The sequence below is a fragment of the Seriola dumerili genome, unplaced genomic scaffold (assembly GCF_002260705.1).
Source record: "Seriola dumerili isolate Sdu_G_001 unplaced genomic scaffold, Sdu_1.0 BDQW01000169.1, whole genome shotgun sequence".
Classification (NCBI taxonomy): domain Eukaryota; kingdom Metazoa; phylum Chordata; class Actinopteri; order Carangiformes; family Carangidae; genus Seriola; species Seriola dumerili.
In genome coordinates this window covers 5552304-5567963 of record NW_019174424.1, presented here as the reverse complement: position 1 = coordinate 5567963, position 15660 = coordinate 5552304, and the positions used below count along the sequence as shown (strand labels likewise).

At 39.5% G+C, this 15660-nt stretch overlaps 2 protein-coding genes across 4 annotated transcripts in view; both read right to left on the bottom strand.

Annotated features, from left to right (window-relative positions):
* LOC111226989 (pre-B-cell leukemia transcription factor 1-like) overlaps positions 1-8218 on the bottom strand; it is a 29229-nt gene extending 21011 nt beyond the window's left edge. For 2 of the 3 annotated variants that reach the window (XM_022752325.1, XM_022752324.1), the window contains exons 1-2: positions 7500-8218; positions 3377-3450 (exon numbers count right to left, since the gene is read on the bottom strand). In XM_022752325.1, coding sequence (XP_022608046.1) covers positions 3377-3450; positions 7500-7681 — 256 coding nt within the window. In that variant the 5' untranslated portion in view covers positions 7682-8218. Of the gene's footprint in view, positions 1-3376; positions 3451-5078; positions 5193-7499 lie in introns of all 3 variants that reach the window. The other variant, XM_022752323.1, reaches the window with a different exon arrangement.
* A 2310-nt stretch (positions 8219-10528) lies between these two features.
* Positions 10529-13878, bottom strand: LOC111227209. Its single transcript, XM_022752641.1, has 11 exons — positions 13854-13878; positions 13560-13596; positions 13151-13424; positions 12973-13046; positions 12433-12505; positions 12236-12320; positions 12076-12132; positions 11884-11955; positions 11632-11779; positions 11374-11461; positions 10529-11262 (listed from the first exon to the last, which is right to left on the bottom strand). Exons 3-11 carry the CDS (start codon positions 13272-13274, stop codon positions 11180-11182), a joined length of 804 nt encoding a protein of 267 aa, XP_022608362.1. The 5' UTR covers positions 13275-13424; positions 13560-13596; positions 13854-13878; the 3' UTR covers positions 10529-11179.
* Positions 13879-15660: the final 1782 nt, after the last annotated feature.

The window sequence follows — 15660 nt, the reverse complement described above, 5'->3', positions numbered from 1 at the left end:
ATCTTACCATTCATTCATCATGTCAAAAGATTAATAGGATGTGATGATGGGTTGTCAGCTAGTTTTGCAGTATACTAGGTAAGTGCTGCTGGCTCTGCTGGCGGGCATCAACTGTGAGATTTTGGTGCTTGTACGTGGATAGAAAAATAAGCAACCTGCCTCCTACATAGGTAAATATCGCAGTCAAATTAAACAAACATTACAAGACTGATTTTAATTTTCAACCAAATAATTAACTCATGATTTGGAGAATGAGGCAATGCATCAGCTCTATAAAAAAGATGCAGAGAGAGAAGAGAGTGGGCTGTGGCCAAGGCAGACGGCAAATAACCAGTGCCCCAGACACATTGTTAGGACACTGGCATAACTGGGCACCTAACATAGAAATCATCTGGCTCATGTTAACATCACACTGGCTACAGGCCATCAGGATGTGCTTGTTGTTAAACCCTCACTGTTGCTGCATGGGATATATGTGCCATATGAATGCTTGTGTGCAGACACATCCATATCATAGGAACAGTGCTTGGCACATTGACTTTTAATAATATGAGGTGACACAGAGCCAGCCATTCAGTCTTAGATAGGATGCTAGCCAGTTTGGCACTATTTCTACACAGCCAACTAGCAGCATTATCCCACAGACTTGTTTATCAGACAGCTAATCAAGATGAGTGGCAAGTGTTGGGGTGTGGACTTGCCCAAGTGAGGGAGAGGAGGGAGAGACTCCTAATAAACTCTGCTGTCTCTAAGCTAAAAATATATATATAGTTGCTTTAATTCCAATTGAAAAACTATTTTTATTTCCATTTAAAACTCGTCCAAAAATAAACAACTGGGAATGTTCAGGCTTGAAAAAGAGGGATGTGAGCAGGGTGACAGAACAGAGTGAGTGACAGATTCACTGTCATGTGTAAAGCACAAGGAATGCATAAAAGTAAAGAGAAATGCCTCGAACATGCCCAAACTAAATGAAAAACTTCTGAGAGTAACTGCAGTGGCTTGTGAGAGATTTTGGCATAAGCTGTCCCATTGCACCAAGAGCTATTTTTACAGCAAATACCCATGAGAGTGAGGGAGAACAGAACTGAGTTGAAGCAAAGCCACTGGCTCTCAACTTTGATCGTTCCCCATCCCTCTCCAAGTGCTTTAATTTCTTTTTTGGAGTGTATCTTTAATAAAGTATTAATAAGAATCAAATTTCACACAGACGGAGGTCATGTGTAATGTGAGTGCTCAGGACAACGCATGTACTGTTGTAAAATGGGGGGTGTTTTGGGGTGGTGGGAGCAGGGGTACTGGCATTTGCGCAGAACCTTTCCTTTACAATGAAAACAATCTAACCAACTGCAGCACTCAGAGGAATTCACCTCCCATCCCCCACACCCACCCCCCCTCCTCCACCACCACCATTACATTACCATATCAAAGCCCTGAGTTCAGAGCAAGACTTCTCTTTCAAGAATGGGAGCGAGGCATAGGGAGGGAGGGGGAGAGGACAAGACCGAGGCAGCAGGAGTAGACCCAAGACCGAGTTTGCTTTTATCCCTGTTTGGTGTGTGTGTATTCGTGCAAGAGAGACAGAGTGTGCATGTGGGTGTGCCGACACAAGTGCATGTTTGTTAGTGAAAGAATACTGCAGAAAATCTGTGGAGATACTAGGGGACTACTGATTGGATCTTCCACACGCTGCACTGAAGAGAAGTCAATTCACATTCCAGAGGCACATAATGGGGCCTGCAGGGGGTCTGATGGAGTAGCACAGAAATGCCGAAGCAGGTACACAGTGCAGTTAGGAGGGCACTATGTGGCAGATGGCTGGCAGAGTACAGAAAAAGCCAAACATCTCTATATCTCATGGTTGGCATATTCTCTTCAACTGCAAATCTGTTGTTAACCTATCTCCATGGCTTGTCTGTTTTTCTGCTCAGCTTACTGTACAAGTACTCAGTAGTACCCTCTCTCTAGTTTGCTGGGAGACTAAATGTGAAAATCAAAGTGAATGGCATTAGGGTAAATAAGACCACTGGTTGCCTGGGAAACAGTGTACCCTGCCCCACTCACTCAAGCCTAGCCTTTACTTTTCTCCCATCACTGGAGAGCAATAATACATTATTGACAGAGGGCCACAACAGGCAGCAGTGCAGCATTTTCAAATTGTATTTGAACAAGAGAGGTTTGCTGTTAGAAGATACACAAGGAAAATGAAAGAAGAAAATCACACAGAAAGACAAGAACAGAGAGAGAGACTGGCAGAGGGAGAGAATTCAAAAACCCACCCCATTCACACAACCATAACCATCAATCTGCCATCCATCCCAGGCTTCCTACTTTGAACCCCACTAGAATCTGTCAGATAGCTGACTCGAATAGCTAACAAGATGAGAATAAGCAGCGTGTTTACTTTGAATAATTTTATGAATAATAGCCCATCGAAGATATTTACATACTCAATTATAATTTTTATAAGATCATGTGCACCCGAAATTCAGTGTTATTTGTTAACAGTGTCAGAATAGTTTCTTGTTGCTTTGTGTGTTGTGTTTGGATGAAGGTAGTTGATATGCATAGAAATGTATTCTCAATGCACAATTACCCTATAGGCTAAGTATGTGGTGTAGCTGTTTTAACAGTAGTGAAGGAAGAATCTCTCTTTTTACAGAAAAAGCATAACAGTTTGACTGTAAAGCCCTGTGGAGTTTTTCATATCTGCCTACTGTAAACTAGCTGTGCATGGCCTTTTGGTCGGGATCACGTTTAATTGTTTAAGCTAATCTTTTATTTCCCTGCATTAATATAGTAAATATTTCTGTAAAATTTAACCAACTGTAAGAGCCTGTTGGTTGCACCATTCACACAATGTCACATTAGTGTTGATCATTTGAGATGAAAACTGGCAAGAATTAAAATGTCAAAACATAGTATATTTCTCCATTCAGGCACTCCAGGTCAAAATGGAAAACGAAATCTGATAAATAAGGATGTGAACTCAACTCATGTGAAGAGTTGTCACGATGTTCTACAGCAAGTTCTACTGTCTGACTCACGTTTCAAAGGCACCGCTCCACTAAGATTAGTTTCAGCTGGTCAGTGTGAAGTCTGGACAGTGGCCAAAAATGTGTAAAATTTCTATAATTACTAGGCAAAAAGAACTAACGCTAATGCATATTTAGAATAATCTTTAACCAAATCATACACATTACATAAGGCTAAATCTGTTCTACAACAAATATTATCAATAGGGTTCTCTGAGAGACCAATAAAAAAGTAACTTGGTGCCAGGGAAACTGGAGCAAAGGCACACTATACCTCAACAGTAGGTTACAACCTGTGCACACTGGAGAACACAAAGGGAAAGAGTGAAGTAGAAACTCACCCGTCTTCTCTTTGATCTCACAGAGAACGCTGAAGAGGGCTGGCTTCATTCTGTGACAGTTCAGGGCATGCTTCCTGTAAGAGAGAAGAGGGAATAAGAGAGGGAGAGAGCGAGGAGGATTACGATAAACAGACCTCCATCTCAAGTCATTCCATGTCCTCTCCCATAAACAGGTAGTGGAGCTGTATGTATTATGCATACAGCATTTCAAGAGTGTAGTGCAACACAGCAGAACAGAGCCATGTTGTTTAAAGGCATTTTCAATAGCCAAATGCCTTTGTCAGTGCATAAATATCCCTGATGCGTCAATCTGAACCAGCAAGAGTAATGTTGTCATTTGGATGCTTTGCGCTGTGGGACAGGTAATGATGCCAAACCTCAAGGTCATCATTACTGAGCACCAGATTCCAGAGTTAATACACAGTAATCTAATTTCTACCTCTTACAGAAAGACTCCTTCCATGAAAGTAGATGGTAAGTTGATAGAGAGGATTAGGATTAAGTTGCAATTTTAATTTAATCAGAGACATTCTCTTTATTGCCAAACAGGCTAATAGCAATTAAAGGAGAAAAGGCAAAACTTCTACCATTCACTATAATCAAATCAGAACACCTAGGCAACAAAATTTCCTGCTAATACACATTCATGCACCCACACACACCCATACAACTTACAGCTTATTAAAACTTGTAAGACTGTAATACTGTAGCAAAATCCCAACCCTAATACGACCCTAAATGACTTGACACAATACACACTAATTACATCAGAGAGGGGAGTGTATTAGTAGCTGGTCACATATGGAACTACATTATAAGGTATTTCAAAGTATTTTTTTGCATTCAACATACAAAATGTGACAGACACACAAAATGTGTAACTACGCATGCAATACATTGGACTACCCCTTGTAGCTCATGATGTTCCATTATTGTTGAGGTCGTCAGAGACGAGTTGTTAAACTCTAGAGTATTAGAGTATAGAGTGTGGCTATAGTTTTCAGTGCTGTTGTAATATTGCATTATCTTGTAAATCTGTTTCTGTAATTTTGTTCACCCACTGTCCAAAATTATTGGAATTAAAAGATTATTTTCAATGACTAGTCCTACAGATAGAGCAAAAACAAGCATTTGGGTGTGTTCTATTGATACTTTTACAAATCAACAACAGACATCATTTATAACATAAGCGTGTTTCAGTAGCAACAACTTTTATATGTAAAAGTGCAACACAGATAAAGTTTAGGTGAAAAACAAAAACAAAACCAGCATGATGCCTCCATTTCTGATGAGCATGAATCGGAAAAGATGAAACAAGAAAACCCAAAGATCTTCCTGATTTAAATCATTTCTTTTCCAAATAACATCACCGACAACACATTAAAAACAACCACAGATGAATATGATTTGGCTACACCTGACCTCAACACCAATTCCAGTTGTGAATGTCCATTGCAGTATTAATGAGGGGACTGAGGTGAACTAGCAAATTGGGCACCTACTGCATATGCCACGAACGACTGCCTTTCTGTGAGATTATTGAGGCAGTATGATGTAAAGAGTTATGTGTCTAGCATTAAATATGTCATTTTGTCCACCAATTCTGTCACTGCTGGATTTGAGTTGGGGGGAGGGCTGCCTTCAGCATGGAGGGTATGAGCAGGAGGGGGAGAAGGAGGTGCTCATGCGGTCCTGTACTGACCTGTGCTGGAAGTTGAGTGGCAGGCCACCCCCTGCCATGCCCCCCCCTGCTCTCCCTCCCTCTGTGGGGTCGTCTGATCCACCCCAATGCGCCGGCGATTCCTCTGGCCAGCATCTGAACATATGGCGACAGGGTGAGAGGATGAGGGCGGATGGTGCGCAGGAAGTGTACTCTGCAACACCGAGTTCTTGCGCTGCCCTGACCACTCCCCATCCCAACACACTGCCACCCTGCACGACAAGGGCGTCATGCTCACGTGTGAGCCACCTCACACATTAATTTGTAGATCATGACCGAGAGAAAGATTGATGTGTGGGTGACATACCTGATCAGAGTTAAGTATGATGTTGATAAAAGATTGTACATTTTAAGTCATACCAGCTGTATACAGTTGCACACCTATTTATAACAACAGGCTGCATGTTGTCATGAATCTGGTTACGTTTTGGCCTTTTACCTGAAGTAAACCTGAGAAACAAATTAGCCAACAGCCATGTAATTGCACACGTAGTGCAAGATAGTCTGTCAGCTAATGATAAATACATACTGTTCAGAAAATTAATATTGTCATCAAAATTGCTTTTATTGACTATATACATATTATGCACATGACAGCATCAGGCACTTAAGCTGTGCATGCCACACAATTTGTATGAAGCCCACTGATCTAGTATGGTGCATTCTTTTTAGTATTAATCCAGCACACATATAGCATGAAGAGGATATGCTCTGAGATGGGAGTTTAGATCAATACAAGCATACAGCAAGGACACCTTTGGCACTTCCGAAGCAGCCACACCTTTAATTAGTTTTTCAGAATAATCATCTAATAATAGGACTGCTACACAACTTCCTGCATTATAATTGGCCCTTTAAATCCAAATAATTGTAATTAATATTATTTGATTTAACAATAGTACAACATTGTGTAAATGGTCAGCAAAAATCATATGGTAAAGAAAACAAGACTGGAAAAAAAAATAAATAATGGACTACAAGAAATATTCCAAAGCAAAAATATTTGCATTTGTCCATTAAGTCCTGATTAAGTCCTCAAACTTGTACTGAAGAAAATGTAATATCCCAGTGTTCATAGGCTGCTGGTATAGCATCATCCCTCCCCCTCACCACCATCTCATTAATAGAAACTCGATTTGCGGACAGCTGCACTCGCGTACACATTATAGGAGAATTGATTGCACCCAGCACACAATGAAAAGGATGAACACCAGGGAGGGAGGGAGTGAAAGAGGAGTGAATTAATTAAGAGAACCAGGTGGTCAAATGTTGGGTGGAAAATCACTAGCTAATGACACATCACACTGTGGCCACAGTCTTGCAGTGGACGGTTGTCTATTGTTGAAATACTGACGCTTCATCTGAAACTGACCTTATGCTCCTTGAGCCACATGGCAAATGAGTGCGAGTCAGTCGCTCAGTGTAATGCATACAACCTACAACAATGATTCGTAAAAACACCTCAACACAAACATTAAGTGATGAGTGATATGAATGAACGACTGTTGTCGTCACATACAGCGCTGGGCTGATACGTGGGACAATTGAGTAATCCTAACCCTTACCTTAATTTATCCACTCATTTACATTTCAATGACTACTGTTACCGACACTCGTTTGATGTAAAGGGGCATATCAGATACATGTTGTTATAATTAGGCAAATCTAATTTGGCATAGTCTAATTAGTAATATGTGAAAGGTTTGGCAACATGACCAGAAAACCTAATTTAACTAAGTGACTAGCAACTTGCAAAACATGCACTATTTTAGAGATTATTTTGCATTTTCTTGACATACATCTTGATAGTCTTAATAATTGGTGTAAACGGGAAAATGGAGTCCCTAACTTTATATTGTCCTATGGTCCAATGAGAAAATATCAAAAACTGTCTTGAAATATATAAGATCTCTTTCCTTAAAGCAGGGGCTAATGAAACTGTTTTGTCAAATCAAAAGCAGCTACCGCTATAGTGTTGGGAAAGTGGTTATGTGCATTTCACACGGCTCCCATTGCCACAGACTCAATAGGGAGTTTAAACTTTTTAATATGACACCTCATTGATAAACCAATTAAGATTTACGTTATCGTAGTATTTCAACCAAGTGAACATGTTTGCAATTACAGTTTACAATGGAGCACGGTTTGAATTAACAAAGAACCTCCCTCCAAAGTACACCAGCACTGTAATGTGGGTGTTCAAGTTATTCTATAACTAAATGTAACGTTATTGGCTTAGCAGCGAATTACAACGTAACGTGAAGTTGCATTAATGTTGTAATTACGCATTACCTTACGTGAAGGTTTCAAAGAAACGCTTGAGCCCTAAAGCAAAAGTAAGACACATACAGCGCACTTTAGCTTAGCTATCATGTGTGGAAAATGGCTCTTCGCCTGTCTTACCTGGCCTGTGCTTCGTCCAGGCTTTCGTCGGTGATGGCCATTATTTGCTGTAGAATATCCCCTATGTCTTGTTGAGGCTGACCGAGGGACTGCTGTTTCCTGACCGAGTCTGGGTCGACATCGGCTTGTGGTAGTCCACCGAGTCCGGTGAGACCCGTCATCATCCTGGTCTGGTCATCCATACTTTCAAAGAAAACTCGCCGTTTTCCTCAGTCGAAGAATACACACAAATAGCTAGCCTGTTAGCTAGCCAGCAAAGTATTTTCTACGACAAATCATACAACACTTCTTACCGAGCCCGACAGCGACGATTGGCAAATAGTTAAGGGTTATTGTCATAAAACAAATCGCACGAACACTCTTTACATTTGCTTGTGTTTTTCCCCCTCAAGTCAATAAACGCGGCCAGGCTAACGTTAGCTAACCACCGTGTGAAAAGCAGCTAGGTTAGTAGCTGTAGCCCAGCAGAAAAGCAGCAGGGACACACATGCACAGACTGTGTGAGCTTGCCAACAGCGCCTCGCACATTTTCGAAAAAAAAAATGTAAAAACGAAAAATATAACAGCAGACGAGCACTCTTATCTTAAAATAAAATTCACCAATTCTAACAAAAAAAGAAATAAGACGTGAATACAGCGACGAAGCTTTCGGACCGTCTAGCTCCCAATCAGAAATCTCCTACCAAAACAGACTACGGTGGTTTGCCATTGTTGTTGATGTCGCGCGAGTATGTGGGATGTTCTGGGCTGCGCGAGCGGTGTGCGTCGCGTTGACCATTGAACTCATAGCACCACAGAGCGCGAGCTTGCGGGTGGGTTGATCAGTCCTATAGAAAACACAGCTACTAATGGAGATACATTTCCATGTTAGCTGGCGTAATGGTGAAAACAATGTATGAGGTATTATTTTCTTAAACACTGTTCAAAGCACTAACTGTATCACTCCTCCAGGTGATAAGATTTTCCTCGTGTATGGCCTTTACAAATGGATAGCCTCTTACGTCATCAGCATTGCTTGTCCTATTATAATTGGGTGAAGCTATTATTGTCATTAATATAAGGTGGGATCACGTGCTTAACCTGATTGCTTTTATAAACAAAACTTTGAACTGAATGTTTGTACACATAGTACACACAGGACTGGGATGGTGAGCTATTTGAGTTGTACATTAGAAACAGTAAGCTTCTTAACTCTAAAAAGCCACAACAACCTGTCCCTGCTCATGACTAAGTGTGTTGAACAGAAAAAGAGTATTTAAACCAATTTGGTCTCTGCTAGTTTAGTATTTCATAAGTTGTACCTTGAAGTAAAAGAGCTAATCTCCATCAATGTTGGCACATTGTGGCAATATAAAGAGCAATAGTCAATCTCAAAGCAGAACAGTCCAACCTAAGAGAATCATTCTGTCCTAAACCCCTGATGAATGAAACATCCCATCAGTTTTCAGTATGAAAATGTTGACAGCACAGATTGAAAACAAGTGTCCTTGTTTTTTGCAAACTGGGCAATTCTGCTGTAGTTTATCACTCAGATCAGAGAGACAGCTTTCCAAGACGAATGGCTGGCTGAATGGATGTGGAGGAGAGCTGCAGCAAGCCTTGCTGTACTGAGAAGAGATGATGGGTGTGCATGAGGGAGTAGGACCAAACTGGCAGTGGTTTATGCTGACTCTCCACACATCCATCTACTACAATCTGTAGCTAATCAATCTAAAGTTAGAGACAACAAGAATAGAGAATACAGTAAACCTAAACAGTAATTGTTCTTTGCATGTGCATATAGTACAAGTCACAATTCAGGTATCTTGCTTGTTATACCAAGCAGTGGATTTTTAAAAAGTTGTCTCCATCACAACCAAACCTAAACATTAGGGTTGAAATAGAAAAAGAAAATATTTACACACACATAAATTATATGGAAAAAACAACCCTCTCTTTCTGTCTTTCTAATACTAATCTACAAACAAGGAACCCAGAGAACCTGGTCACACCCAAGCACAAATATGCGTTGCATTCAGATTAAACACTTAAATGGAATAACTTCTAATACACCATTGACTAGGGTCATTGAGGTTGTTTAAACACTTTATGATGCAATTTTAAGTGAGTAGCTGCAGGGGTTACTATCTAACCCCAAATTCTGTCACTGTCAGGAGACCTTCCTTGAAAGTAGAAAGACTATGTCAGTGGCTTTGTAAACTTCTTCATTTTATTGTTGGTGATTCATTTAAGGATCATTTCTGTGAAACCTCTATTCATTTGGATGCTAAAGCTGCCCTCCTCTCACCCCACAAGCATCAAGCCTCATTTTCATCTAAATAAGAATCGATCTCTCCTGCTGTGCACCATCCTCCCTTACTCACAACTCTCACGGCCACAACCCCGCTTGTCTTCTCTTTGCTTGTCCCTGTGCTCTCTAGTCACTCCCTTGAATACAAGGAAAATTTACCACACTCCATGTTGAAGATCATAACTGCAGAACGGGAAAGCCATTCTCTCTTATTTATTGTTAGCCACAGGGAAAGAGGATTTCCTTTCTACTGCAGTCATCAGAAAAACAAATTAAGTATGAACATTAATGAGTGAATTGGTCCAGGAGATAAGTGATAGTGAACAAAGCTTTGACTGACTGGTACAATGTCAAAGCTTCGTTCTGCATCAGTGACCCAGCCAAACGCAAGAGATGGGGGTGAGTCACTGTGGGGGAGGGGCCTCCTCCTGAATGGTCAGGGGACACAGATGAAGTGAAATAGATGCAGCAACAAAAAGAGAGTAAATGTGACCGGGAATGAGCATGTAAAAAGGCCTGCACATAAAGACTGTATGCAAACTACACAGTAGAATCCTTATGTATTCAAACTATCTTGTTTTGCTCACAGCTTCATAATCTTTATAGTTGATGTTTTCCTGATGTACACGTGACTTCCAGGGGAAAAATTGCCGTTTTTTTTAATAGGTTTAATAAAACTTTGAAAACAACACAAAGTATACTCTTTGCACAATCACTTTTGATCACATTTTAAAAATAGTAGTAATCAAACTGCTTAAAAATGTCACTTCAAATGCACCCCACATTTTAAAAATTTCAAGTCCATTTCATTGACAAAATCAGTTTTGGTTTCTGATACAGTCATCATATTTGAATATTTATTTTAATTGAACAGGTTTTAGTTCTAAGAGGTGGGGAATTTTTCAGTATTTATTTGTTGACAAACAACCAATAATCTTGTTTTGCTGGAAGTTGCCAAAGTTTTCTCAGGCATTTGGCCATTCCTTAATTTATAACAGCTGGCAGTCTAGTTTGAAAAATTTCAGGTTTTACAGGTGAGCATGCACTTAATTCAGGCTTTACAGAAGAATCTGCTCTAGCCATTCACCAAGCTTGTCACAATTTTGGAAAGCCAACCACTGCCACCTGCTGGTCAAGCACATGGACTAACTGAACTAGCTCTATTGCCAGTCCTGCCAATGACTGAAATGGTTTTAATTTGACACAGAAAACATAAAATTAGTTTGTTTAGTTTATGTTTATAAAGAAGACAGCAAAGACAGGGCAAAGAAATTATGTTCATTTAACAGTAAAATTACCAGAGAGTACACATCTAAGATCATATACAAGTCATAAAAAAATATTGTCTGACAGAGGATTGACAGCTTGTGCTTGCCTCCTGCCAAAGTGACTATGTGGTTGCAGAGGATAAAGGTACTGCCATAAGGTTCCTGATTGGGTCAGGTGAAAGATCCTGGAATCCTGCCTCGGCCGCTAGGGGATAGGTAGGAAAAAATAACCAGATTAAATGCTAAACTGCATGATCATCAATGAAAGTACCAAAATTATTCTACAGAAAAGATGAAAGACAAATAAAATCATTACCCAATCGACCACTGGTCTCTTTCACCAATAACTGTGACTGCTCCTTGATGGACAGAAGCTCTCCAACCATCTTACATTGTGTGTCCATCTACAGATTTAAAAAAAGAAAAAGGAATAACTTTTGCGTGACACGATAAAGCAGATCAAAATAAATTCAATTCAAATCTTCAAAGCTTTTCCTACAATAATTAACCATTCCTCGTATAGCTATATTTATCTATTTTTTAGTAGTGACGTAAAATTAAATTTCAAACGTACAATCATTGCTATAGTGTGAAGGATCGGCTGTTGTCTACAGAGGAGACCATGGTAGTCGGGTTTGTTCTGTATGACAAGGTACTGGGTGGACTGGGCCACACATGCAGTGTCTAAGGATAAGCCTCTCTCCTGGCCCCGCTCCATTTTTCTGAAAGAAATAGAGAATGCATTAGTGACACAATACTGACAAGACAATTTTGACACACTAACACAGCATAGCTAGTTTTCCTCAGTGATAGTACACACGCTCACCTTTCCAGTTCCTCTGCTTTACTCCGATGTTTCTTCAACAGTGCCTCCCAAGATTCACTTTCAGCCTGGAGCCTAAAACACATCAGTAAGAGAAACACAACCGCATGCGATAAGTCACACCATCTGTGTTTTTTTTTAAGACTGAATGTATGGTTTGTATGAATACTTTGTGTGTGCTATTGAACAACATGCCTGTTGATGGCTTTCTGGACTTTTTCCATTGCTCTCTGCACTGCAGGATCACAAGAACTAAAAGCAAATAACAGAGGCATAAAGGCACTGTTGGCAAAACAAACACAAATCAATATAAGAGTGAAAAGAGTGGTCAATAAATAAAATACAGCTACAATACCTGGCAGCACTATCAGCAAGTTGATTATGTGGTTCGTTTTGTATGCTTTTGGCCAGATAACTCCACTCTTTCTGCATGTGTTTAACTGTACCATGGAAGACACAGATCACAGACAATAGAAAAATGTAAACTGAATATTTCTATGAAAACTTCCATTAAATATGTGACATAAAAAATGAAGCAGGGCAAGCACTAACCTTGTTTTTGAAAACAGTCCAGTGAGGAGTTCGGCACTGACTGGAGCGAATTTTGAGTTCGTTCAATTGCCAGCTAAAGACAAAACACAGTGATTAAACCATTAGGAGATTCAGTTATGTCTAATCAAAATGAATTGTATGTGCACCTCTAACCCTTACAGTCCACTCATTATGGCTAAAGCATTCTCCTCATGAGTACTTCATTAGGAAATCTTATGTACAGCAGGTAAAAACCATAAAACCATGATATTTGAGGTCTCTAATGTTCTGAATTTAAATTTCAGTAAACGTCCTACTTTGTTCTTATAAGATCACAACGATGCACAATCTCTATTACTTGCAATTCAATAACTGTGGGCCCTTTTAATGTTTCAGTGCCAGAGTCCATGCCCATTTATTTGTTAAACACCAACGTTGTTCCTTTTATTAATCCAATACCTGTGAGGTGAAAAGTAACCTACTGTACCTCCCTTTTTCACATTTTCAGTTAAGTTTGTCGAAATTAATTTACTATTATACTTATTAACTTTCCACACTCACCCTCATTGAAGCCTCCATCAATTTCTCCAACCTCTCTTGCTGTGACAAGGATTTACTTATGCTCCTGCACAAAACTAGAGTAAACACAAATATATATACATATATATATCGCAAAAACAGAAATACCCTGCGACTATTCTTTACTCATTACAAGGGGAGAGGCAGACAGAAATCTCACCCTGATAAGGGTTGGGGAGAGCAGGGAGAGAGCGTCGGGTTATGGTAGCTCTTCTCCAGGATTTCCTCCGTGCAGTGGGGCTGACAGAGGAACTTGGAGGTACCTCTATGTTTTCTGTCTGCATTTCTTGTTTGTCTGTCTCTGAATGTCCTTCTCTTGCATCTGGCGTCTGTATGGTGGGTGAGAGGGGGTCGGTGCGGGGAGATTTGAGTGGGGGAGCTGTGCCGGGGTGTGTGGAGGAGTATCTTTTCGATGTCTGTGTCACTGAGTTGTCCTTGGTACACAGAGACTGAATTAAGAACAAAATAGCAATGATTCTCTGTAGCATGATTAGCTCATGACCATAGAATTAGTGTAGGCTGTTCGTTAGCTAGCTAGCTACCTGAAATGTCAGTAAAAAATCCCTTACCTCATCCTGGTTTTCAGCAACAGTGACAATTCCACAACTGCAAGAACATGTGAATTTACAAGCTAACGTTAATTGTGCAGAACATCAATAAAATACATTGAGAAAGTTAGCACGGTGTTTCGCTGACACGTTTACGTTAGTAAGCGCTGCAGACAACAATAATTTTCTCTGGGCAAAACTCAGACGGAGTGAACTTTCTGGCTGAAAATACTTCACTTATATCAAGATAGCGCAAACTTTACATATGAAATAACTCAACGGTTACAATGGTTTTAAAAAAAAAATGATACAAACCCGTCTTTTTCAGCCTCCAAATGTTTTTCCGCCATTTTTTCTTTCAAATAGTTTTCTTCACAGCGCGCGCCCAACAAACCAAACCCCTCAATTGAACTAAGCACTATGGGAAATGTAGTACGATTATAACAAGAAAAAACGACCGCAAACCAAACAAGGTGCAAAGGCAAAGAGTATTATAGAAGCTATAGTTGTTGAATACTTAAAACTTCCATTATCATATATTGTTGTTATTATACAAGATGTTTCAGTTTTACTTACAGAGCAGTAACTGTTTTCTTCAAATATTGATGGAAAATCTTTCATGTGTATGCTTTGCAGAAACACAGATGAAGGAAACACATGATATAGGCTATATTATTGCTAACGAATACTTTTTAACCAAGCTTTTCAGTGGAAACACACATCTATGATGATGCATTTCATTTTCTTTCTTCTTGCATCTCTATCATTTCAGTCACTGGGCTTGCTCTTTACACATCTACCGATCTGCAACAGCATGGCTCCAGCATTTCCCTAAGAGACATCCTAATCTGTACATCTATTATAGGTTATGTACTGATCCTTACATGAGAGCTGTTTCCATAGACAGGCAAGCAAGTTATACTTATATATAGTATATACTTGTCCTAGTAAGACTGTGGCTGTTCTTTTGAGTGTCTGAGTTTCTTCAATTTTTTAAGTCAGTTTTTGTCATTTACTTGAGTTCATTGTGTCCTAGTTGAAATTTTTTCATAATTACCATTAAGCAAATTCCCATTACTCCAGTGCATCCATAGGGCGAAAAGGTAAAAAAAAAAAATTGCAACAGCTGCAAACAAAACAAGTATAAGAAAAGTATAACATTCAAAAATTCAACTGTTTCATAGATTTCTTCATGTTGTTCTATTTAAAATGACCTTTTGAAAAATAGGCTAATTGAGTATGAAATACACATATATCCAAGCTCAAACATAAACCTCTCAACCTATCAACTATTTGGCAACAAAGAGGAAAGTGGCTAGAACGTCCCAGATTAGCTGCTATTTGTAAAGGAGAAATACATGTTTTAGGGGCCCTCTTCCATAAATCACTGGGCAATGACAAAAATTGCCATGCACCATTTTTTTGTCTGAAATGTATGCATCAGCCTGTTTTTATTCCTTTAGAAGAAAATAGCTGTCCCACTATTTGGTGATGAGAGGCTAGTTTTGTTTTTGGTCTTTGTTAACTTGTGTTTGATGAATCATTCTGACCGGAGTGATAGAATTTGTTATTATTATATCTCTGGAAGGAAATCAGAATTACTGACATTTTGGATTTAAAAGGCCCTTTAACAGCTCTATAGTTCTTCAAATGCTTGGTACAGTACTTGATTTACAATGCAAAGGATCTGGATTTTTTGGGGAAGGGCAATTTGTTTAATCTGCTCTAGTTCATCAAACAGGTTTATGTAAGTTCATATCAAAGATAAATAGCAAACGGTTATGTAAGGTTGATCTCCTGAGATCAGCACAGTTGTTAAGACCAGTTGGTGAATAAACAAAGTTCACAAGCTTCCAGTCTTTTCTTCGATCATCTGATGCTTAGTGAGACATCATTTTTTGTTCTGGCCAACATCATGTGTCCTGTGAGATAAAAGGTTTCATTGGATGAATGTCTTTCTTTGTACAGTTACAGTGTATTGTTATACTCTCATCACTCCTTACTTACCTATTTCTGGGACCAGAAAAGTTCATGACCAGCTGAACATACTTATCTTTTCCATGCGCAGACACATCAGTACTTGTACTTGACAAAACACTTGACAGACTTCATAATTTGTATC